General features: G+C 37.1%; 3 protein-coding genes across 5 annotated transcripts; 2 read left to right on the top strand and 1 right to left on the bottom strand.

Moving 5' to 3' along the window:
• Positions 1–6,914, top strand: LOC113773295 (carbon catabolite repressor protein 4 homolog 2). 2 transcript variants are annotated; one of them, XM_027317907.1, is made up of 12 exons: positions 1–706; positions 2,527–3,277; positions 3,929–4,015; positions 4,092–4,175; positions 4,248–4,334; positions 4,745–4,831; positions 5,188–5,241; positions 5,328–5,419; positions 5,523–5,637; positions 5,777–5,921; positions 6,124–6,275; positions 6,666–6,914. In XM_027317907.1, exons 1-11 carry the CDS (start codon positions 549–551, stop codon positions 6,267–6,269), a joined length of 1,806 nt encoding a protein of 601 aa, XP_027173708.1. In that variant the 5' UTR covers positions 1–548; the 3' UTR covers positions 6,270–6,275; positions 6,666–6,914. The 2 variants fall into 2 exon arrangements, with proteins under 2 accessions (XP_027173708.1, XP_027173709.1); XM_027317908.1 differs by lacking the exon at positions 6,666–6,914 and adding an exon at positions 6,568–6,659.
• A 1,499-nt stretch (positions 6,915–8,413) lies between these two features.
• LOC113776440 (protein YLS3) lies at positions 8,414–9,563 on the top strand. 2 transcript variants are annotated; one of them, XM_027321603.1, is made up of 3 exons: positions 8,414–8,836; positions 8,943–9,038; positions 9,282–9,563. In XM_027321603.1, exons 1-3 carry the CDS (start codon positions 8,500–8,502, stop codon positions 9,389–9,391), a joined length of 543 nt encoding a protein of 180 aa, XP_027177404.1. In that variant the 5' UTR covers positions 8,414–8,499; the 3' UTR covers positions 9,392–9,563. The 2 variants fall into 2 exon arrangements, with proteins under 2 accessions (XP_027177404.1, XP_027177403.1); XM_027321602.1 differs by having other exon boundaries at positions 9,279–9,563.
• A 582-nt stretch (positions 9,564–10,145) lies between these two features.
• LOC113775152 (F-box protein At3g58530) lies at positions 10,146–16,872 on the bottom strand. Its single transcript, XM_027319911.1, has 13 exons — positions 16,528–16,872; positions 16,170–16,229; positions 15,832–15,915; positions 14,632–14,762; positions 14,444–14,519; positions 13,485–13,555; positions 13,010–13,096; positions 12,816–12,888; positions 12,623–12,690; positions 12,480–12,548; positions 12,124–12,229; positions 11,564–11,632; positions 10,146–10,491 (listed from the first exon to the last, which is right to left on the bottom strand). Exons 1-12 carry the CDS (start codon positions 16,738–16,740, stop codon positions 11,567–11,569), a joined length of 1,104 nt encoding a protein of 367 aa, XP_027175712.1. The 5' UTR covers positions 16,741–16,872; the 3' UTR covers positions 10,146–10,491; positions 11,564–11,566.
• Positions 16,873–23,396: the final 6,524 nt, after the last annotated feature.

The raw sequence follows: 23,396 nt of genomic DNA, 5'->3' as shown, positions 1-23,396 counted from the left end.
TGGACCCAACACCTCCCTTATATCCCTCCCCAAACAAGCCTTCTGTGTTTATTTCGCCTCTGTAAAACCCTAATCGATTTTCTTTTCTCTCGGGTTCATTTTCACAAACATCCAGTCTACAATACCTTGTCGATCAACCGATCGATTCTCCCAAAATTGATACTTTTTTCGTCACTGCATTAGATTTCCACCCTTTTCTTCACTTCAAGATCTTCTGGAATTCCCGATAAATTACAATTTTTGACTTGAAAATTTCTTGGTAAATTGTAAGATTTTATTGAATTTTAGTTTATTAAATTAACCACATTTTAGGGTTTCCTTGGTGATATATAAAGTGTGGTCAAGGCTGGCGATTGGTGCCGAGGATAGCTGATGGCGGATCCGCCTGGTGTCCGCCAAGAATTTATGCTTTTTACTTCAGCTTCTGCCGATTCAGCTGCTGCCGTTGGATCGCTGTCGTCGTTGAAAATTCATTCTGTTGTTGTAGAAGTAGTAGGGTCTGGAAGAATACAGAAGTGGGCCGATAATCGCGATTGTAGAGTACAAGAATGCTGAGTGTGCTGCGAGTGCACCTTCCGTCCGACATTCCTATCGTAGGCTGTGAGCTGACGCCCTACGTGCTCGTAAAACGTCCTGATAAGTCCGTTATTACCGAAGATATTCCCGAGTCCGCTCCACTTGATGGCTACTTCTTAAGATATAAGTGGTAGGTCTCCCCCTCTATTATTTCTTTTTCCTTTTTTTTTAATCAGGGTTTTTGCCCTTCTGTAAGCGAAGGGAAAAAGGTTTTTCTTGTCATTTTTTTTGGTGCTTATAGTTTTAATTCTTGGGCTGTTTCCTTGTTAGTACTATTTGATTCTTATAGCTTTTATGCATGTTGCTTTTTGTCATGGTACTTTCGATTTTGGTTTCTTAGAGGTTGGATTGTATGGGTGGGTGACTGTTTTCCGTTGATAATGGTATTTTTTTCTCCTCCTGTTGTTATGGGCAAGTTGCCAAAATGTTGAGTAGCCAAGACAGGTTTTGATTTGGTTATAATTATTGCTTTCGTTGATAATGATTGGTCTTTATGTTGTTGTGGTTCAGATGGCATTAATGATTGCGTTGACAGAATGGTATGTAGCCAAGATTAGTCTTTTTGTGGTTTATGGGAACTAGGGTTGCATTTTATTGTTTATGGTGTATGAATTAAATGCGAGGAAGCATGAGATAAAATAAAAGGAAGGCTGTAGTTATTGTGCTAACTTTTTTTTGTACTCTTCTGCTGAGATTTCAATGTAGGTTTTATTTCGTGTCTAAGGATTTTTTGTAGTCTTCTGTAATGAAATAATGCATGGGAGTGTTCATCAGGTAAGTTATAAAAGCTGCCGCTGACTAAGTAATATGCTGATTAGTGTAGTTGGTAACAAAAGGAAGGTTTTAAGTTTGTATCGTTTAGGGTATGCTTACATGTTAATTGTGCTTTTATTAGTTTGCCATTGCTTCTGTCTTACCTTTTCTGGCAATTTTCCCACCTTTTAATTGTGGCTTGTTTTTAACTTTCTGATGCTTCTTCATGTTACCTTTTGTGGAGTTTTCTACCCTCATTTGATCAAGCAGATTCAATTTCAGTTTATATTTGTGGATTTAAATGAATTTTGATTATGTGGGTAAATTTGTTGGATTTGGATCTTAAGCGACATAGGCAACACAATTTTGTCAGTATATCCCCATGTCATTCTGGGAAAAATGGACTTCTATGTAGCAAACAATTTGTCTAAGTTCGAGTTGGTGTTTGACGAAAATGGAAGTGATATTTGCAAGTATTATTGTTAGGGGTAGCCTTGGATGGCTACCCTTCAGGTGTTGCAAAGTGGTAGTAGCTCATGTCTGAGTCTGCAGTGGGCTTCTTTTGTATATTCTTACTGTTCTATCAGCTATTCTTTCTTGGAAATTGCTTTTATTGTATCTTAAAATAGGAGATGCATGTTGTAAGTAGCTTTAGGTTTTGATGTGCAGTTGCTTCCCCCCCCCCACCCCCCTTCCTCTAACATTTCAACATAATTCTATTCTTGTCTGGAAGAGAATTTGGCCTGTCAAATTGATTTGCTTATTTGAGCTGTAAACGTGTAAAACAATTGGTATATTGTTCGTTGATAGCGTCTGCGCTGTTTCATTGTGTTTCACTTCTGACAATCTGGACGAGTTATTTTTTCCATCCTGTAAGATCCTTGGTTTCACCCCTAAGCTTTATACTTCTTGCATCAATATGGTTTCCTTTTATTTTTATTTTGTTACCTGATTTTAATTGTTGATGTTGGATATTTCATATTATAGTGCTTTGTACACCAATACAATGTACATCCATCACAGAAGCAGAAGGCACATATGCTTTTCCTTTCCTGGTTGAATACTTTCTGGATCTGGCTGTTTTACTTTTACACTTAACTTTTGGTTTTCTCAATTGCTATAAGGACAACTTTATAGTGTGTTGGGTATTAGATTACAGTCTTCAACTGCATTATTGAAACTTTTTTTTGGGGGCAGGTATCGCATACAAAGTGATAGGAAAGTTGCAATCTGTAGTGTTCATCCATCTGAGCAAGCTACATTGCAGTGTCTTGGATGTGTTAAAGCGAAAATACCTATCACTAAGAGTTACCATTGTTCTCCGAAATGTTTCTCGGATGCATGGCAGCATCATCGTGTTTTGCATGAGCGCGCAGCTAGTGCTGTTAATGAAAATGGCAACGAGGAAGAAGAAATTTTTGGTCGCTTCAATGGTTCAGGATCTGGGGTTATCAATACAAACTTGACGGGTACGCAGGCCAATTCTAGCTTGGCAAATGGTGCCACGGCTTTATACCCTGCTGCAGTAACACAGAGAGGTGGTGAGACATGGTTCGAAGTTGGACGATTTAAAACATACACACCGACGGCTGATGATATTGGCCATGTCCTTAAATTTGAGTGTGTTGTAGTGGATGCAGAATCCAAACAGCCTGTGGGGCAATCAAGTACACTAAACACTTCTCGCGTAATTCCAGCCCCATCTCCTACTCCACGTAGGTTGATTCCTGTCAGTGGAGTTGAAATGCCAGGGCATCTGGACGTTGACGGTCGTGTATCTTCATCAGGAACCTTTACTGTGCTGTCATATAATATTCTATCCGATTCATATGCTGCAAATGATTTATACAGTTACTGTCCTTCTTGGGCTCTTTCTTGGGCTTATCGAAGGCAGAATCTATTACGTGAGATAGTTGGCTACCGTGCTGACATTGTTTGTCTTCAAGAGGTACAGAAGTACATCAAAGCTTCTATGTGCATTGTAAGATAGGTCAAAACTTAATGAATTTTCGGTGGAAAAATGGCGACCCTATGAAGGTCCGGCTAGAGAAGAAATGAGAACAACAATGGAAATGCTTTTCTTTTTTCTTTTTTTTAATAATAAAGGGTAAAAGGTTTGTCAGTTTTGTTCACAGTCACTTAACTGCATTTTGTTCATATAGAGTGGTTTCTCGGAGATCAGAAGTGCTATGTCAGTTAAAAAGCACAATTTCTTTTCCAAACAGTAGTTCATGTTGTATAATACAATAGTGACTTGCCAAAGCTAAGTGTGTTGTCTTTGGTTGCAAGTTTGTGTGTATTTGAAGTTGAAAAGTTTGTTTTCTTTTTTGTCTTCTTGTTGATATTCTGGTAAAGAATCCATAAATTTATTTGTACAGTATGTTTATGTTGTCAAGTGCTTTTCAGCATTAATAAAAGGAAATTGGGACAACTTTTACTTGGATCTGCCCAAACCTGAAATGTAAATGTTGTTTATGACTATTTTTCTCTCCTTGGCTGCCTAAAGTTTCAGCAAATGATTTCTTCCACCTGTTTAGGTATATTTATGTTGACGACAGGCATGAAATCAATAGTGTTGACTGTATTTTTTCTGTCCTAGGTTCAAAGTGACCATTTTGAGGAATTCTTCGCCCCTGAGCTGGATAAACATGGTTATCAAGCTCTATATAAACGAAAAACGGCCGAGGTTAGTCAAAATGTTGATTGTTGTCGTGTTCAAAGGTAGCTGTGCCAGTTATACATTAGACTGTTGTTGTGTGCAGGTCTTCAATGGGAATATTTATTCAAATGATGGTTGTGCTACATTTTTTCGCCGGGATAGATTTTCACATGTCAAGAAATATGAGGTATGAAGCTTTTTCATTATATATTTTTGCATTTTCTCTTTTGTTGTGCTTGACTGTTCTGTGGTTGTGAAGGTTGAGTTTAACAAAGCTGCACAATCCTTGACTGAAGCTTTAGTTCCAAGTACTCAGAAAAAAACTGCTCTGGGTCGATTGATCAAGGTATCTTAGTTCATTGATTACATGTAATTTTTTTTCTTCCTTCCATTTGAAACGGATGACATGCTGTTCTTTTTGAACTGTGTCATGATAAAATTTATGTTTCTTTAATATCTGAGTCAGTAAAAAATAGATGTCCCACATGTTTCTGACGCTCTTTGTTTTTTAATTTACCATCCAGAGGTTATACATGTTTTCCAGTTTAACCTTGAACTGTTTTTTATTGACTTTATACCATTTCTTTTTTTGACCTTAGACCCGCCATGTTATGCAAATCTTTTTAACATTCGTGCATTGTCAAAACTTGGGCATCTATCTTGCTGAAAATAATGGAAATGCTTCATCTCTCGCTAATTATGGAGCAAAAGTTATGGTATGTTTTCGTATCTGACTAATAATGTGTCTTCATATAGGATAACATTGCACTTATAGTGGTTCTGGAAGCAAAATTTAGTAACCAGGGAATTGATAATCCTGGGAAGCGACAGCTTGTTTGTGTGGTAAGCATTTAAAGTTGGTTTGCTCTTTGTTCTCAAGTTATTTTATTCCTACTAATGTCACTGTTGATCAATATGGTCGTGGCGATACTCTAATTTTTGGCCAGTTGCATTAATTTTCATCACTTGATTTAATTGATGGCTCATGCTTGCTTCATACTCCTGACTCAATATTACTTTTATGTACTTGAAATTCATTTCTCAATATCTTGGTCCCGTGAAATTGTTTCTTGTTTGTTAGACATGGTTTCTAGGTGACATATTTTTTCTTTTGGGGGGAAAAGGTCCTTTGGATACATCTTTAAAATGTTCATCCTGTGGAGCATAATTGTGACAGTATGTATTACCTTCTTGTACAGGCTAATACACATGTCAATGTTCAGCAAGATTTAAAGGATGTGAAGCTGTGGCAGGTTCTTATTCAACCTCCTCTTGCTGTTGTAGTTGCCTCTATCTTATTATGTGTTAATATTTGTTGATGTGCATGCCTTTGTATCAGGTTCATACATTGTTGAAAGGGTTAGAGAAAATTGCTGCCAGTGCAGATATCCCAATGCTCGTCTGTGGAGATTTTAATTCTGTTCCTGGAAGGTCAGATATGGTTTTTGTTTAATTTGCATACTAGTGGTTGTTATGTAGGTTGTGCATCTAAGCAGGAGTTAACTTCCTGATTTATGTTGTGTTTTGGGTGCAGTGCTCCACATGCTCTTCTTGCCATGGGAAAAGTTGATCCAATGCATTCAGATTTAGCAGTTGACCCTCTTGGAATCCTTCGCCCTGCCACAAAACTTACACATCAGTTGCCATTGGTATGTTTCTTGATCTTTAAACGCTAATTTTTAATTTCGTCAACAGATTAAACTTCTTTTTCTTTGAGAAGCTTTTAATATGCATAGGCTTGTACTACTAATGATCCTGAGTTGAACATGCTTCTTGATATATATATAGGTAAGTGCATACTCATCATTCGGAAGAGCGGCTGGTATTGGTTTTGAGCAACAGAGGAGGAGATTGGATCTTACTACAAATGAACCTTTGTTCACCAACTGCACCAGGGATTTTATCGGCACTCATGATTACATATTCTACTCAGGCATGCTCAAAGTGAACTGTCTTTTACTGTTTTTATCTTTTGACTCCTAGTTCCCCCATGCAGAGCATTTCTGGCTGATTTATCTCTCATTTTTCAATTTGTCCAGGATAAATGTATATTACTAGGTGTGCGAAGTAATTCTTGCTAAACGTATAATATATTTTTAGCAATGTTGTAAATTTGTTATTTTTTATCCTTTCAGCGGACTCCTTAACTGTGGAATCTTTGTTGGAGCTCTTGGATGAAGATGGCTTGAGAAAAGACACAGCACTTCCTTCTCCAGAGTGGTCTTCTGATCACATAGCACTCTTAGCTGAATTTCGCTGCAAGCCTAGAACTAGGCGCTGACACTGGGTAGGCTGCTACTTCCAGTCCTTTTACATCTTTACGTAGATCTTATTTTGATTTATGAGGCAGTGAATGTATCGGATGTTGCTGACATGATTTTAATTCCTATTGTTTTGTTTCACTTCATTAGTGAAACAAATCAGGATGGTGCCATAAACTGTAAATTCTCCGTAGGGTTGCAGAGTAGAGTTTCGAATGCATATTATTAGGTTTTGATGGAGACATTGTGTGCATCTCGCTTGGGGGGTGCGTGTAGTTGCGTTGCTATGATTTTAATTCTATCCTTTGCTTTGTGTAGGGATTATTGAAAAGGTTGTAATATGTATAACTCATGCCCAAGCATTCTCCCTCTCCCATCTCGTTTGATTACTTAAGTTTTGATGCCCGTGGCTGCAGGTCTTGTTTGCGGAGGAATTTCAGAAATAGAAACAGAGACAGAGTCATTTGTAAGAATAGTAGATGATGTTTCCTGTGTTTTTCCTTAGGTGTTCCCAAGTGGATCCTTAGTTGTGATCTTTTGTATCATGCAACCTTTGTTTCATAGAGAAATTGTGGTCATGCTGTACTATAGAAGTTCTCCTTTAATTTAAATAGAAATATAATACCAAATACCCATAGGCGGTATGACCAGCAGCTTTTTTCAAATTTCTTTGGTGCTTTGCTTTTCATATCCATTGAGCTGCCAGCAATTTCCTGCTGCAATTTTTAGCCAACGGCACTGGGATGAGTGAATCTAAGGGCTTGCTCATCAGAGACTCCAGCATGTTAAACCCATCATCTTATAAAGAGACCTTAACGATATGGTAATTTTCATTGTTATATATTGAGAAAAACAAATTAAGATTGCATATTACATACACATCCTATAAGTTGAAAATTTCTCTAAAGCCGTGGGAAGGAATTTTGTCGAAAACATTTGAAAGATGAACTAAATTAAAAATGGTCAAAAGAATCGCGTTGCCTGTAGTCTGTTGGAAAAAAAAAAAAAGGCATAAATTGAGAAATGCAAAATGTTCGAAGAAAAACCGCTGAATGTTAAGGGTCTTGGTGTCATATTGGTTTTTAAGGCGTGGATATAGAATACAAAGGTGCGGAAAATTTTTTATGGTCATTTCATTTCCTGGCGGGCAGTTTTGGTATATACATACAAATTTTTAAGGGTCTGATGATGTTCCAGGAGAATCAGTCAAAACTGCCGTAAATTTCAAATCACACATGATCACTCTACCTGGGCAATGGGCAAACATGTGAAAATGAGCCATGTCTCTACTTCTTGATTGCTTGATTATTCAACACATCTGGAAAAAAAAAATATATAAAGGCTCAAATGCCAGATACACAAGTAAGTAGTCATCAAATTTGCTCATCCTTGTACGTAATTCATCAAAGAAAAAAAGAACAGAACAAGTTGCAGCGGTCTCTCGCGCCTGTTGAGTGTCAAAGCTTCGGACATTCACTTATGTGATTTCAGCTCTTCATTTTGCTGCTCTCATTATGAGTCCCTGGAGTTTGGCTGATTGAGATTGACAACTGAACTGGTCAAGATCCAAGTCAAAGTCGTGTATAATCAAAGCAGAAATAACAATTCATCCAGATATGTTTAGATATCTGTCATTGCATTGGGGGTTTTATATCACATTTTGGAAACTGCCATTGAAGAAGTTTAGGGTTAAGAAAGAAAGAAAGATAAAAAAGTCAGGTTGGTTGAATGTTGATTTCAGATGGATTAGATGAGTATATCTGTCTAAATTTGCTCATTATATTAGTACTGCTTTGCAAATGGCCACACACGTCAATATCTTGAATGCAAGGCAAGGGCCCAAAACTCAGACGAAGCTCAGTAAAAGAAGTCAATTCAATTAGAGCATAGGAAAGCTTAAAATCTTGCTCGGTCATTTTAGCTTGAGGTACTTGCCAAATTGGATACATCACGAAGACATGCTTTTACAAGTTTTTCTGGACAGCGATTTTCTGACTCCTGTGGGCTATGTTGCAGTCCCAGCAATTAATGTATGACGTCGTGCATGCCTGAATTAGCGCCAATACATCCATATATATATATATATATGTATATGTATATGTATCTACACACACACACACACACGCACGCACACAGAGAGAGACACATATACATGCAAAGGGGCAGAACCATATCATCCCTTAATCACCCACCTCTTTCTCGCGGCTGTTTTATTGAATTGGCTAAATAAACTGCATAATTTGGCGTGTCATGGAAAGAATTAGCACAAGAGTTTCACTATGTTTGCTAGCTCTGATGATGGCTGGTTGTGTTAGAGTAAGCAGTGATTTTGCACAAGACAAGCGAGAATGCCAAGATCAATTGGCTGGTCTGTCGCCTTGTGTTTCATTTATAAGCGAAGAGGAGAAGCATCCCAGCCCAGTTTGTTGCCTCAGGCTGGGAAATAACTACGATCAAAAGCGCAGGTGTTTGTGCATGCTGGTGAGAGACCGTAATGAACCAGGTCTTGGCTTCAAAATCAACGCCACACTTGCACTCGCTCTTCCCTTCATCTGTCACTTACCAGCTAACGAGACGCAGTGTCTTGGTAATCAATCAACTATAGATTAATTCCCACATATATAGTCTTAGCTCTGCTCGTAACTTTCATCCCTTTTTCCTTTTTTGGCTAATAATTGTGGCTTGGATTACAGATTTTCTGCACCTGGATCCTCGGTCACCAGATGCTCAGATTTTTCTGCAGTTCTCTAATTCTTCTGCAAATAGAACCAAAACTATTAGTGGCATAGGTACACTTTCTATTCTTTACACTTTATCCTACAACTTTCTATGTCCATGCTTTTGCAGAATTTTTCTGTTTTTAATAGTACACCGATGATCATCGGAGGTTGAGTTTGTGACGCCAAATCACAGGATTCATCTGTCTGTTTGCAGAAACGTGATGATGGTCTGTTTTATGTTATATGTTTTGCTATATATTGCTGATGCCCGTTTTTTTTTTTTTTAATTTTAATTTCTTTCTTTTGTAGCAGCTGATTCTGGAAGTTCAAGCTCGATAAATCGTGGAAGGAAATGGCTTAACTTGGCGATGCTTGGCGTGGTTTCAGTTTGGCCACTCATATCAAGTTTCATTAGCAAGTAGTTTGTAGGGAAATTAGAGTGGTGCTGTCTTTGCCCTTTTTCTTCCCCAAAAGAATGCAAGTGCAGGCGTGTGTGTGGTGTATTTATGTGTCTTTTTTGTGATCACTTGTGATAAATATTAGAATCAAGGAATATGCAATCTAGTGAAACCAATGACCTCTTTGAGAAAGACACAAACGTGGTTCTTCCCAACAAGCGTTGCATTCTTCTTCTTGATCTTACAACTAATGAAGTACTTATTTCCTCACAGCAACGGGGGACTGGAGAGGGTAAGGTACCAATTAGTAGCATCTGTTATGGTTGTTTATGAGTTCCTCTTCTTCTAGTAAATGTGTGTGTCTGTGTACCCTTGTTTCCATGAGTGCACAGATACTTTAGGAAGCCAAAAGATGAGCAAATCTGATACTAAATTATTGAACCTAAATATGGCAAAATTTTCATTTTCCGCATGATCTAGAAACAATTGCTTTCCATACGAACAAAAACCTACCCATAGGATGCCCCATCCCTTTCAGATGCATCGTGTGTTTGGGATACGCTTGAACATAGGTCAACCAAAGTGGTCTTGCAACTCAAGCAGAGCTTTGCCATCGAAGGCATGCAATTTTGTGAAGAGGAAGCTTCTCCTAAACTTGAGGCAACAAGCTATCCTAGAGTTTATGCCATGCATATACATATATATTGTTATAGTCTGATGCAAAAATGGTATTATGTGGAAAATCAACTTTACGCCATAATGCCAGTCAGAGGTCCTATGAAAAATGGAACATAATACGATAAATCATTGAGAATAAAAATATGCCAAAACCCTCATGGTATAAACCTGACACTCATAATACAACCATTAAGATTCGAACCCGAACCTATGAAACCATGTTCTACACATAGTTTTACCTGTTGAAAGTAGTTGCTGATTTTCATAGGAAGGTGTTGTGATCTTGCATAATGCATTAAAAAGTAATTGCGAAATGTAGAAAGCATATACGTTAAATCTAATCTGCGTACTTGATTTGATGGAGCAATAGAAGCACGATGACCTGAGAGTAAAATGGTATCATGAATCCAAGTAAGTCCACAAGTTGTAGAACACATGTTCAAAACCTGAAAGCACAAAGATTGCAATGTTACTCGGGATTCCTTTCCTCCTTCATAATTCTTCGTGTTTAAGGAAAACAGAATCTACACGTAAAGGGATTAGGCAAATTCTCCGAATAAGGAAAACAGAATCTACACACAAGGGGAAAACATCCCTAATTATTGTGGCAATGGCACAAAACATCTTCTAGTTACCCCACCAGTGGCCAAAAGGCAAGCATTGGATGTTGGTGCTTGAAGCGCATCATTAGCATGATGCTCAGGTCTGGGAATCCCTAGAACACTGTGTGGTGGGGGTATGGTCAACTCACTTAAAGTTTGGTAAGAAGGGGTGGGTCCAATTAGTAAAAGAGAATTTAACCACTAAATAAAATCCAATGAAGCTTTCACATGCGTATCAGGGAATGTTTTTCTGAAAATAAAGAGAGGACTGCCATTGAATAATAGCTGGTCCTCTGTGGGAAGCTTTCTAATTCTGCCCCATTTGTTAGGCATTCTTCACTTCTTGAAGACAAAAGCAAAAAACAATGCTTCAGTGGGATTTGAAAAAGAAATGCAACTGAAGTTTGATGGCTTGATATAGATGTGAGGCTGAAATCAGAATTCAAAGCATTACTTGCAATAAAACTAATGACGTAAAAGGTGAGAGAACAAGATCATGTATTGTTTTCCACTTTCTGTGGTAACTTTTACTTTCTTCCAAGTAGAGAGAGGTGCTTGTATGATGGCATTTCACATTACAGAGCAGAAATATCGAGTGGATACTGTCCATATAAAGTCTTTATCAGCATGAAGCAAACGTGGGAATTTTAAGCAATGTTTTTTATTTTTTTAAATTGAAACATTAAAGGGAGCATAACAGTTAAATACGTCCTGAACTCCTGAAACCGAAGTTAAAAGCTCAAAGCACATTTTAAGGGTCAAGAAAGGAGCTTAACAATATTTTGAGCTTTAGCCAACAAGAGAGTCTGAACAGGTTATCCATTTAAACCATGGACTATCACTTACTTTAAATCAGACGGTAAGCCAATCTATTAAACTTTAATGCAAGATATTATTTGCAGCCTGACAGACTTACAGCTTAGCTATGCACTTTGAAGCATTTCAGCTTTGGGAACAATTGAAGGAGTTCGTCACGCGCCCTTTTCTGCACAAATTTTTTTTTTAAAAGGGACTATATTAAAGCCCTGTGTCACCTATGATTGCATATAGATGGCTCCTAGAGAATGTTAACATTCTCAGGTGCATATTATGTGCATTTGTTTGAAACATAAAATGAAAAATATAATATTTACATTTATCATAAAATACAATATGATCTCCAAACAAGTATGTCATAAGTTCGTCGTCTTCATAGAACCAAATATGTAAAATCTATTTCAACATCCAGAATTACATTTATCCAAATCCCTTGTTTGTCTATCCTATCATGTCACATCCCCATCCTTCGTAAGCATTCTTCCTAGATTGGGACAAATAGAAGACTCCAGTTCTTATGCCTTGTATACCAATCAAAATTAATTTTCAAGGAACTACTACATACGAGCATTGTTGTGGAAAGGCACAATGCATTTTGTACAGATAAGAATGCATAACAAGTGGAAGGACTTTTGCTGCTATGGCAAACCAAAAGCTTACCTTAATGCCAACACAACCATTCACGTCGAGTGTTGTGAGTGTACCTGAGCAGCATTTGCAGAGGGCCTCAAGGCACCTATCAGTCACCCCAACAATCCCAAACAAGCTAAAAGGCAAAACAGCCAAGCCCCAGAGACACAAGTTTCAGTCCAATAGCAGGAAAAATGTGCTAATACATCAAAGTAAGCCTACTTCTTGTATGCCTATATCAAGTTCAGAATACAACGGCAAGGAATGTACAAAAATTAACAGGCAGATATCCATGAATTAGATTATCTAATATTTTTACAAGGGGATTACCCTAATGTACAAATAAGTACTTCAGCTAATGCCAATCTTCAATTTTCTGGATTTACCTCAAAAGTTCAAGAGAACTGCAGCTTTCAGCTATAGCTTTCACTCCCACATCTGTCACATGTATACACCTAAATAACAAAGCATTAGCTCTAACAAAAAAGACAAATTTCTTGCATATCGCTAAAGCCCATATCTGGCTTACCATGTCAAATTCAGTGAAACTAGCTTTCTGCAGTTGGCTATAGAACGTAGTCCATCATCTGTTAGGTTCTAATATACCAAACTTTGGTCAAAACCAATGGCTTGGGACAAAAAATCCACCATTGCACAAAGTTGTAGGTTGGCTATCCAAGTTTGATTATGACACAAATCTGTTATTCTAAAACAGAATATACCTGAGCACCACAGAGGTCTAAAAACCTTAGATGCGACAACAGAGAGATCTTTTTATAAGCTTCATCTGTAAAGCTGCCCAAACAAAATGTAGAAGTTGAGATGTACACAAGCATGGCATACATTTGAGATGTATAAGTTGTGTTCCATTACTAGAAAGGTCCTAATTTTACATATTATTCAAGGGTAAATTTACCTAGAGAGGGCATAAAGATTCAAACTTTGAAGAGAATAGCAATTCAGCAATATCTGTTGTAAACCACCATCTGTTAGCTTGATGCACCTAGTGACATCCCAAAGATATGAAGTGAGATACTGTCAGGAGGGATGAATTATTTTACCCCCTAAATGGGTTATGAAGATGAGAAGCAGTTGATGCAAGATTCCTGTAATGAATAATTCTCCATTTTCATGTAATAAAATACTGCATCCTCCAGTGATTTCTTTTTCTTTTTCTTTTGTAACACAGTCAAATGATCACTGTCTTGTCTAGACATCTTTGAAACAAGATCTTCTCTATTCATCAGCCTTGAGTTAAAAACAAGCAATAGCTGATATAATTATGTCAACTATTTTATTTATAGATTTCTAACAGTCACTACAGTATGTTTCTTTATTTTGTCTTTCCAATGCAATAAGACTATGAATCCAACATTAACCTTAATCCATACCTTGTCAGGTTTAAAGATTCCAAGTCTCGATAATTGTCAGCAATTAAGTGCAAACTTTGCTCCGTGATATTCTGTCATTGTCAAGAAAAAGAAGCTACATGAGAGATTTCCATCTTGCAACAGATGAAGTGATCAAGAAAACGTAGCATGTATGATGAGCAGGAGTTGACAACAAGTAAGGCTCATGTCTAACTACGTAACAAAAATTTGCATCACAGGAAAAAAAACTTAACAAATATTTGCATTACGGAAGAAACGACATTGAAGAAAATAAATTTTAGTAAATTTTTTAGTAAGAGCTATGAAGTCTTAGCAGCAATATACAATTTCTTCAGTTGAAAGCTTGGAGCTTTCCAAATGGGAATCAAGATTAGGTTACTCTAATTACCTTAGGCAAAAGAATTTATAGAAAAGAAATAAATCAAGTAGTCCAAGACAATTGATCTCTAAAAGAAAGTTTAAACAAGTGGAGAAACATACTTATTGGCATGTCATTAATTGTTTCCAACAAGAAGCAGATCTTAGGAAAGAAAATTTGATTTGCACCCTATTTTGGTGAATTTTGACAAAACAATATGTTTCATTATTTTCAACCATGCTAGACTTATGAAGGAACAAAAAGGGAAAAACATCAATCCTGCTTCTTTCTATTTATGGACTTAAAAGTCTTCTAAGAGAGAGGCTCAACCTAACAACCATTCTCTCTTTTCCATTATATTTCCTCTCAGAGATTAATCTATAAGACTAATCTTCATCACAAGACATCAAAACTTAAATACAAATCACCTGTCGGATATATGGCAGAAATGTCCATATAGTGCTGCATCTTAAAAGTTCAAGGTCATGCATGGAAATTCTAGGACATTTATTGTATAAATTAGGGTTTTTTTTGTTGGTTGGGGGGGGGGGGACATTGTTGCTTCTACATCCATGGATTTGAATTATCAGTTTTCATGTACCTTACACCCACTCAAGTTCAAATCAGTTATACGTTTACAGTTCCTCACCAAATGCTTGACTCCAATATCTGTAACCCTGAAAGCAAAAGTATAAGCGAAGCCCATTGATGATTAAGAGATTTTAGCTATAATTTGCAATAGAAGAACAAAGCACATACAAACATAGAATCAAGAAAGCCTTAGAGTACCTAACATTCCAATAGATGGAGAATGCCGCAAGATTCGGACAAATGCTTGTTATAACTTCAACTCCTTTATCTGAAATCTTCTGGCAGCCATTTAGGTTCAAAGACTCCAGATTCTTAAGGGCATCCACAAACTTCAAAGAATAGATATTCTCATAATAAGGACTTTCAATTCACCAAAAAAAAAAAAAAAATCTGTACTGAAATTCCATATGCATAGGCCACAGAACTCAGTTTTAAAGTACTTTAAGACAGTGTCAAAACATTTCCACAACAATAAGGCCAGAGTAAAGTATAAATTTAAACTGTGTTCCTTTTATTAAGTCAAAGAGTTGTACTTGTATAAACCAAAACCAGGGTCTAGCTTTGGGAACAAATTATAGAATTTCATTGTTTTCACTCAACTCAGGAAGTTAAACAAGCAGAACTATCCATGTAAGGATATATGGATTTGTCATTAAATGAGTGTAATCCCTGTTTGGGAAGAGGCTTATTGATGGAAGATTCAGGCAATCAATCAGCAAACTCCTAGAAAAACAGAACTCGTATTTGTTATGGGGAATCAAGGCTCCAGGCTAAGCCAACCTTACTCACAGCACCTGACTTTCTCTGGCACATTTAGCTTAGCTATGCTTCCACTCAATAGGCCGCTTTAGCTACCTCTCCACTTTCCCCATCAAGTAACTTATGAAAACAGGCAGTCAAATTTAAAGCATAAAGAGCAAAGTCAAGCAATAATTCATCATCTACCTAAGCTAATCTAAGAGAATAAATAAATGAAAATATGACCAAGATGCAGGACAAAGCTAGAAGCACTTGAATACTGGATTGTACTGAGGTTTGATTTTCGGCAAAAAGTATGCATGAATATATACACAGAGAATGGAAACAACAGGAACTCAAGTGATTTAGACAATCTGGAGAATATTTCCGTATTCTGTTATTTTAAGATAACATGTAAGGATGAAACACTTCATTTTGATGAATTGCAGTCAAAAGCATACTGTAAGACAAGCATCACCTGACTTGTATGATTGTGGAAAAGATCAAGTTTGAGGAAGTAAACCTAATGTGCTACACAATAAGGCAGAAGCAAGAACTAAATAATTGAAAGAGTAAATAACCTGACTGGTTTTCCAACATAACCAATGCTTCCAAGTGAAAAAAATAGTAATATTATAGGTTTAAGATACCGAATGGTACCTTGCTTTTAAGAATTTCAAAATTCTTATCTTCAATATCTCGTGCAAACTCAAGGTTTATGTTCTTCACATTGTGATATCTTGGCTGCAAGAAAAAATAAACACGAAAAAGTAAACCTCACCACCATTTAATTAATCATTCTTGACAAATTTCACAAGGTAGCAGAAGTACTATCCATTAGACCCCATTGCTAGACAAACTTGCGTGGAAGCAGATTGAGAGCAAACTCTCTTATAATGAAACCAAAACTATCAGTAATGACTCTTGTTTCAGAAGTAGCAAACTTTTCTCAGCAAGGAAAAGACCTGAAAATTTAAGAGGGGCTGCAAAGAACTTACTAGTGAAAGAGCTGCGACAAGGCGATCTCCAGCATTATTCATCTCATGCAAATCAATAACCTGTAAGTTTAACAAGAATGAACAAACCCCAGAATCAATACCCCAGTCGCAATTAGAAAACAATCCAAACTTTGCAGTAATGTGCGAATTCAATTACTATTAGTAAAACCCATGAACTAAAATTCCAATTTCATGGAGAATGTATCAATCCTTGCATTAACCTGTGAGCTTAACAGTAATTAGTAAATCCCAGAATTAAAATTCCAACTGCATTAGGAAAAAGATTGACTCTTTGAGCATTAAAAAACAGGGAAAAGATATAATTAAGTAGGGGAGTTAAGAGGAGGAATGGACTGACCAACCAGATGGAGGGATGGGAGATGAGAGTGCGGTGAAGCCAGGGGCTGACTAATAAGAGAGAGATGAGGTCTCTCTGATGAAGTTTGATGCAGGTACAGACTATCTTCATCACCCTTGGAATTGTTTCTTTGTTCCATAATGCTTCTTCTACTTCTACTTCCTCTTCCTCTCCTCCTATATCTGTTGATTCTTCTGCACATCTCCTCTCCATTTACTTTGTTTCTCCTCCTCAATAACTCGATTTAGGAGCAACACAGTACTAGCAGGGAAAATAAACAAGAGGATATTCTAGCCTATTCCAAGGAAGTGGGGGAGGGAGGTCTAACTGGATCCGATGGGGACGTCGCCTATTGTGATTCAAATGAAATGTTTGAACGTTTTCTTCTGCTTGTTTTATTTTTTGGTCAAGGATGAGGGCCTCAAAATGAAAAATAAGAAGAGGGCTCTTTTTCTTTAAATTACGCAAAAATTTTTAGTTTGGAAGTCAGTCGCGTTTGGATTAAAATATATAATGTACGGTGTGCGCGAGGTAATAAGAATAATTAAAAAATATGATCACGAAAGATGTAATTTTATTTTATTTTTTTAAATTGCAACCAAAACAAGACGGTTGTGTTCAAAATTTTTTTCGTCATAGCCTATAAACAAGCCATATTTAGGTTCCGTTTGATAAAATTGAATCTGAATTCTGAAGTCTGAATTCTGAAATCTGAATACTGAAACAATTAATTTATTGAATTTTAAGCACTGAAAAAAATATATGAATGTCTGAATTTTAATACTAAACCTATTTATGCTGTTTGATAAATATTTATAACTGAATGCTTAATAAGTTTAATTTGACAATTTTGCCCTTATATTCTTTCATTCAAAAAAGAAATAGAATTTATGATTTAATTAGTTTAAAATTGTTAGGTATGAAAATGACAATATTTATTTTTAAATCAAATTAATATAAAAGATGAAATATATTATATGAGGAGTATGGAGAAGATGTGAAAGTCATTAAAAAGGGAGAAAAGAGAAACTAAAAATTGTTAGATAAAAAATATTATATTATTTAATTAGATAAGAATTTTGAACATAATTAACAAACAAGGGTAGATTTGATAGATAAGATAAAATAGTTGAAATAATTCTATTGATTCTTATCAGAATTAAGCATTCAGTTAGGATTCTTGTGCTGAAAAAAATACACACAGGTTCAGCATTGCTTAACAAGTTCAGCAAATAGATTTTCATTTATCAAATACTCAAAACATCTGAATGTCTAAAAAAATTCAGATTCAGCACTTTTTTATGTTATCAAACAGACCCTTAGATTTCTACAACATAATTTTAAGTGATCTTTAAATTTCCTTTAGAAAAAAAATGCACCACTACTACCTCTTCAAACATTTTAAAGGCATATGACATGTGTGCAATTTAGAATTTTTTTCAAAATAATTTTACATACTAGTATTAGTACAGTATATATTTTAGAAAAATTTTGTGGTCTCTTTTAAGTGCTATTTCCCTTATTTGTATCTCTCACTAAAAATAATAATTTAAATCTTAAATATTTAATAATGTTTAATCTAAAAGTCAATAAAATTTTTTTCACCATCCAACAATGAATTTTATTTGTAGTCTTGTAGACATAATACCCAAAAAGGAAATGTATTTATAGATGTTATGAATTATTTCCCTGATGTGGTGTGGTGAAAAGAAAAACAAATGAATACTACAAATCACTAGTTGTAAAAAGTAGAAAAAAAAGAAAGAAAATAACACTAATGGTTAAGACAATTATGCGATTTTTTTTTTGAAAGACAAGTAATTAAATCTAACCTTCTTGATACACCACTACTATACTATAATGATATCTATATATATATACTTTTTATGCTATATATAAAAAATAAATTTTATATACATTGTTAGTGTATACTGTACGCGATAAAATTTCAAGTCTGCAAAACGACAAGAAAAATGCACGACAAATATATGATATATAAATTTAGAAAAGTATGTAGGTACAATCTCTGGGGTTTTCTCGAACTTGTGGAGAGTTTCCCTCGATTCTTCTCCTCGAACGCCAATCCAAGGGCTTCGCAGCTTGTTCTTTGATCCACCACCGATTCCTTCAAATCTTGATATAGAAGATTTGAAGAACTTTAGAAGATATTTGAAGACTCAAGTCTTGATATCTGGGAGACTTGGAGAGCTTGAAGAGCCGAACCTTTGTAGCTTGGAGCTTCAATGCTTTGAGCGTATGTGATGCTCTTTGAAGTCCCTCTGTGTATTTTCTTTTTGTGTCCTTGATTTGGTAGAGAGAGACCTCTACTTATAGTTGTAGCAAGAGGTAGAGGTTGAGAACCTGTGTACCACTTTACTTGTCTTGCAAGACGTGCAGTCATATTAGGACTGTACCAGTCAAATATTATCTCCTCATTTTATATTTATTAATAAAGAGATAAGAAATTTATCGATTGGCCAAACTCGGGGAGGGACACGTGACATGGCGCCGTTTGACTGGCCAAGCTATTGCAGTATATAAGAGATATACTTGGACTAAATAACTCTAAATATTATCCCTTTAATACGAAATAAATATTTAGATATTTATCCAATGGACATGTGACATGACATGATCTGGTTGGTGGAGATATCCCTGCAATTTGAATTGATTTGGAACACCTCGCCTTGACACGTGGCAAAATATAATTGGTCATTTAATAACCAATTTTTCCAAGTGTACGTGCCATATGGCAATATCCGATTGGACGAAAACATTTAATAGACCAATGGTAATTTTTAGAATTTAATTAAAATTCCATTGTCTACAAATGCCCCCTCGAAACTTGTGCGTGAATGCTGGATATCGGAGCAAGATTTGAACGGACAAGCTTCGACATTTTTTCCCCTTTTTTTCCTTTCTTTCTTTTTTTTTTTTTCCAATTCGATTTGAATGCCGCAAGGCTGGGATTTAAGTATCAATATAGCCACAGGTCTTGATCAATTCATACCACGTAGCCATGCAAAACATTTAAATTCCACCACCGCCCCAATCATCAAATGCCTGTACAGGTCCCATAAGTCCCGAGGCCGGATTCCAAGTAGCACATGAATTCCAAGATGATTAGGAAAGTTTCCAAGTAGCATACGAATTTCAAGATGATTAGGAATGTTTCCAAGTCCCGTAAGTCAGATTTCATGTAGTACTTGAATTCCTAGTAACATTTGTTATCAATGATGATTAGGCAAGTCCGAATTATTCCAATTTGAAGTTCTACAATAAAGCCCCTAGATGGTCTTAGAGTTTTGCAATTCCGTAGCCTTACTCAAAGTTTTGCACTTCGTATATCAATTCGTGAACCTTGCTTATAAGATGATCATGTGGGTTCCACCAATTCACGCAACATTAGTTATATCAATTTCAGGATCATGCCAAAGCTTTGTCGGACTATCAATTCAAGTAATAGTCTGTTCAATGTCATAGCTTGGCAATTCAAATATCAATTCCTGAGCTCTGTCCAGGGCTTTGCAATCCGTAACCTCTGAATTGGTGATAAAGTAGCCACCAATTTTAATTATAACCATTTGTCCTCAAGAAGCCAACGTATTCATTTGTAGAATATTGCATATCGTATGCCCAATCATCTACGTGCAAGGTGCTTTAAAAAAATGAAATCACAGGAATCGAATTGATCTACCATGCGCCTTGCTTATCAACTACACACGGAACTCCACCGCTCCGAAACTCGAGATCATCTTCTCTTGTTAGCCTTGGGAACTCAAGCTGCAAACCGCTAAGAACTCCTCTAATATGACCAGGACTCTTGAGCTGACAGCCTCCACTCCTTGTTAGTCTCAAAGACCAAGCAATTTAGAAGTCCGAAACCCAATTGCAATGGAGACCACTATCAGCTAATCTCCCAAAACTTATAAAGACTTCGCGAGAAAAATTCTAAAGGAATCCAATTGATCATAGAAATCATAGGAACCACGGAACTCCACCGCTTCCAAACTTCAAGCTTTGCAAACTTTATAGCAGTGTCTTGTATCATATAGGATAGCTACGTGGAACATCACCATTTCATGCATCTGAGCCGAATCATCATACGGAATAGCTTTATATCTCCTACTTCAGACTAACTCCATTCTTTGTAGTATTCAACCCTTTGAAGTTAGGATTTGCACCACTGATAAACTAAATAATTAATTTCTTCACTGATCACACTCGGAACTCAAGGAGCACTCTGACACAAATGCTGGGAATCCAACTCGCAGAGGAAGCCAATCGTGAGAACAAGAGCTTCGCATTTCATCCTTTCTCTTCGTCCCATTATACAAAACAGGAAGAACCAGATTCCTTTTGCGAGTAAACTTCCTCGGCTCGATAAATTAGCCTGCTAAACCGCAAGTACTTCGAATAATGAATCCTTCAACATCTTAAAGTGAAACACTTCTGACTAGAATCCTTCCTGAATACGGGATGCATACCTGTTATAAATACTCAATGGTTGAGGCATCAATTTAGCCACAATCCAAAGGCAAACTCTCCCTCGTTTCCTGCTGCTACGTCTTTATTTGCTATTGCCGTCGTCTATTATCTACTGGTCTGCTTGGCTTTGCTGCCTCTTAGACTAATATAATCAATTTGGAGTCGGTCAAAAACGCGCCGAGCTACTCTTGGATTACTTTAAGGTGCGCGCTACTTCTCCAAGCCATGGTACCCCCCTGCTTATGTTTCTTGTTTTACCGCTTTGCATGAACCGTGGCTTACCCTTGTAGTCTAAGCAACAGTAGATTCGGGGACAACATCTTCGTTGTCAATGTTGCAAGCCGTTTGAAGAATTTGATTATCACCTTCGCCGAGCCGCAAGCATCAAATTGCCGCTGCGCCAGAGTCAGCCGTCATCCGGTACTCGCGGCTTCCCTTTTTTGTTTTTTTTTTGTTTTTCTTTTCTTTTTTTTTTTTTTTTTGCTATTCCTGAGAGCTGAAAATTTAACATGAAGATCTGCTCAAAATATTTTTTTTTTTGAGCTATTCCTCGGAGCTGAAATCTCAATTTTCATACCATTTTTATTTGTTTTTTTTTTCTATTCATTTTTTTTTTGGCTTTTGCTCATCTATTAGGACAATATGATATCTGAGCAAAAATTTTCCTTCCTTTTGCGAGAACTCTGACCTTAAAAATAATAATTATTATTATTATTTTTTTTCCCTCTTTTTTTTTTCCCCCCCAAATATTCCTACTATACATGATTTTGATGTAAACTTTGTCAACTTGCCTCTTTGTAGACAACTCAAGCTGTGCTTGAAGAGGGGTTCGAAACAATTCCGAGGATTTGAGAAGAGGCAACCAATTAGGTAATTTAATTACCAAACTTCTTGCACGAAACTCCTGCATCCTCTAATATTTTCTTTTACAAAATTCCAGCAATCATGCAAATTAAGGGCTACGCCGTGCCAGTGCCGCATATTTCACTGACGGATGAACGGGGAGGAACTCAATCAAAGAGCTTGTCACTACATGTTTACAAACCAGCAATCGGCCCGCTCGCTGAATCCTTCATACCCCTTGAAGGATGCTTTCATCTCGAAGATTGGACTAGCAAGTGGACCAAGGAAGTGGTGGCACCATCGACTTTCTCCATTACATCGAGGGAAGAAGAAGTGGTCGTATTAAACTTGTCACTTCACAATGGAGATCCAGAAATAGCCAAATTCACTCTTCCGTTCGTGGGATTCAATGTTGACAAAGCTACATGGAAAACCCCTTCGTCATTCTTCGGTGAGGCGTGCTTCACCTCCCATTATTGGGAGTGGGTTGAGGACATGCTTGGAAGGTATAAAGACATACTCACACGCGCTGGCATATTTGAAGCCGTCTACGCGTCGAGATACTCCTACGACCGCTGTGAAAATATCTTGCGGGCCTTCTTCAAATATTGGTGTCCCTCGACGAACACGCTCCATACGCCCGTTGGGGAGTTGTCCATCACACTTTGGGACCTTTATCGACTCGGTGGCCTTTCGATCGACGGCACGTTTTTCGATGAAGTTGTTCCTTCGGCACGGGAGCTCCTCACTCGTGACAAAGAAGGGAAACCACTTCTCCCTGAGAGTTGCAGGCATCTTTTTTCGGCTTACTACCACCTCTGGACGAATGACCAAGGAGTATGGATGAAGGACTGGATTCGCTTCTGGTTCAAAGGAGAGGCTAGGTATAGGGCTCCTCCGAGTAGAGCGAATAGAAGGAAGACCACATCTAAACCAAAAATGACTTACAACCCTTCTGGAAGCGTGGAGCCTTACGACCTTGCCGATACGAATGACTTCAATGTCCCTTTTGACACCCTGGGTATCCCAGGGTCTCTAAGAAAGGAAACCTATATTGCGGCATTCATAGCGTGTTGGATTTGCAAGTTCCTTTTGCCAAGCAAAAAGGTCGACCGTATTCGCCCAAGTGTTTTCAAGGTTGCATGCTTAATGGCTACAGGGAAAAGATTTTGTCTTGCAATTCCCGTCCTTGCGAGCATATATCATGGGTTGAGGGAGATCGTCCACGCCCCTAACCTTGGAGAATGTGAGGTAACTTTTCCAATCCATTACGTCTATGCTTGGATTGGCCAATACTTCGATGTATACTACGAAAATCATCAAGTGAGTAGCCACCACGCGCGCATGACAAGATTTAGTGGTGAGAAAATGGCAATATTTTATGGCCAATTGGAAGCTGAGGAAATCTTCAAAGAAACGAATCCTTTGATGCTTCCTAAATTGTGCTGGACTGAGAATGAAGAAAAGGCGTTGATCGATGACGGATCCTTATCATCAAGACTCACGAGCTACTTCATTAGTCAACGCTCTTGCCATTT

The sequence above is a fragment of the Coffea eugenioides genome, chromosome 6 (assembly GCF_003713205.1).
Source record: "Coffea eugenioides isolate CCC68of chromosome 6, Ceug_1.0, whole genome shotgun sequence".
Lineage (NCBI taxonomy): Eukaryota > Viridiplantae > Streptophyta > Magnoliopsida > Gentianales > Rubiaceae > Coffea > Coffea eugenioides.
Note: the sequence above shows the minus strand (reverse complement) of the source record. Positions and strands in the feature narration are given on the sequence as shown.

Bases quoted from the DNA above. Each gene is read 5' to 3' on its own strand.
- LOC113773295 (XM_027317907.1), top strand. From the start codon at position 549: ATGCTGAGTGTGCTGCGAGTGCACCTTCCGTCCGACATTCCTATCGTA. The intron at 3,278-3,928 runs GTACAGAAGTAC...TTTCTGTCCTAG, and splicing joins ACATTGTTTGTCTTCAAGAG to GTTCAAAGTGACCATTTTGA. The intron at 5,922-6,123 runs GCATGCTCAAAG...TTATCCTTTCAG, and splicing joins TGATTACATATTCTACTCAG to CGGACTCCTTAACTGTGGAA.
- LOC113776440 (XM_027321602.1), top strand. From the start codon at position 8,500: ATGGAAAGAATTAGCACAAGAGTTTCACTATGTTTGCTAGCTCTGATG. The intron at 8,837-8,942 runs GTAATCAATCAA...CTTGGATTACAG, and splicing joins TAACGAGACGCAGTGTCTTG to ATTTTCTGCACCTGGATCCT. The intron at 9,039-9,278 runs GTACACTTTCTA...TTTCTTTTGTAG, and splicing joins CAAAACTATTAGTGGCATAG to CAGCTGATTCTGGAAGTTCA.
- LOC113775152 (XM_027319911.1), bottom strand. From the start codon at position 16,740: ATGGAGAGGAGATGTGCAGAAGAATCAACAGATATAGGAGGAGAGGAA. The intron at 15,916-16,169 runs GTAAGTTCTTTG...TTTTTCTTGCAG, and splicing joins TTGTCGCAGCTCTTTCACTA to CCAAGATATCACAATGTGAA. The intron at 14,763-15,831 runs GTACCATTCGGT...TATTCTTTGAAG, and splicing joins TTGAAATTCTTAAAAGCAAG to TTTGTGGATGCCCTTAAGAA.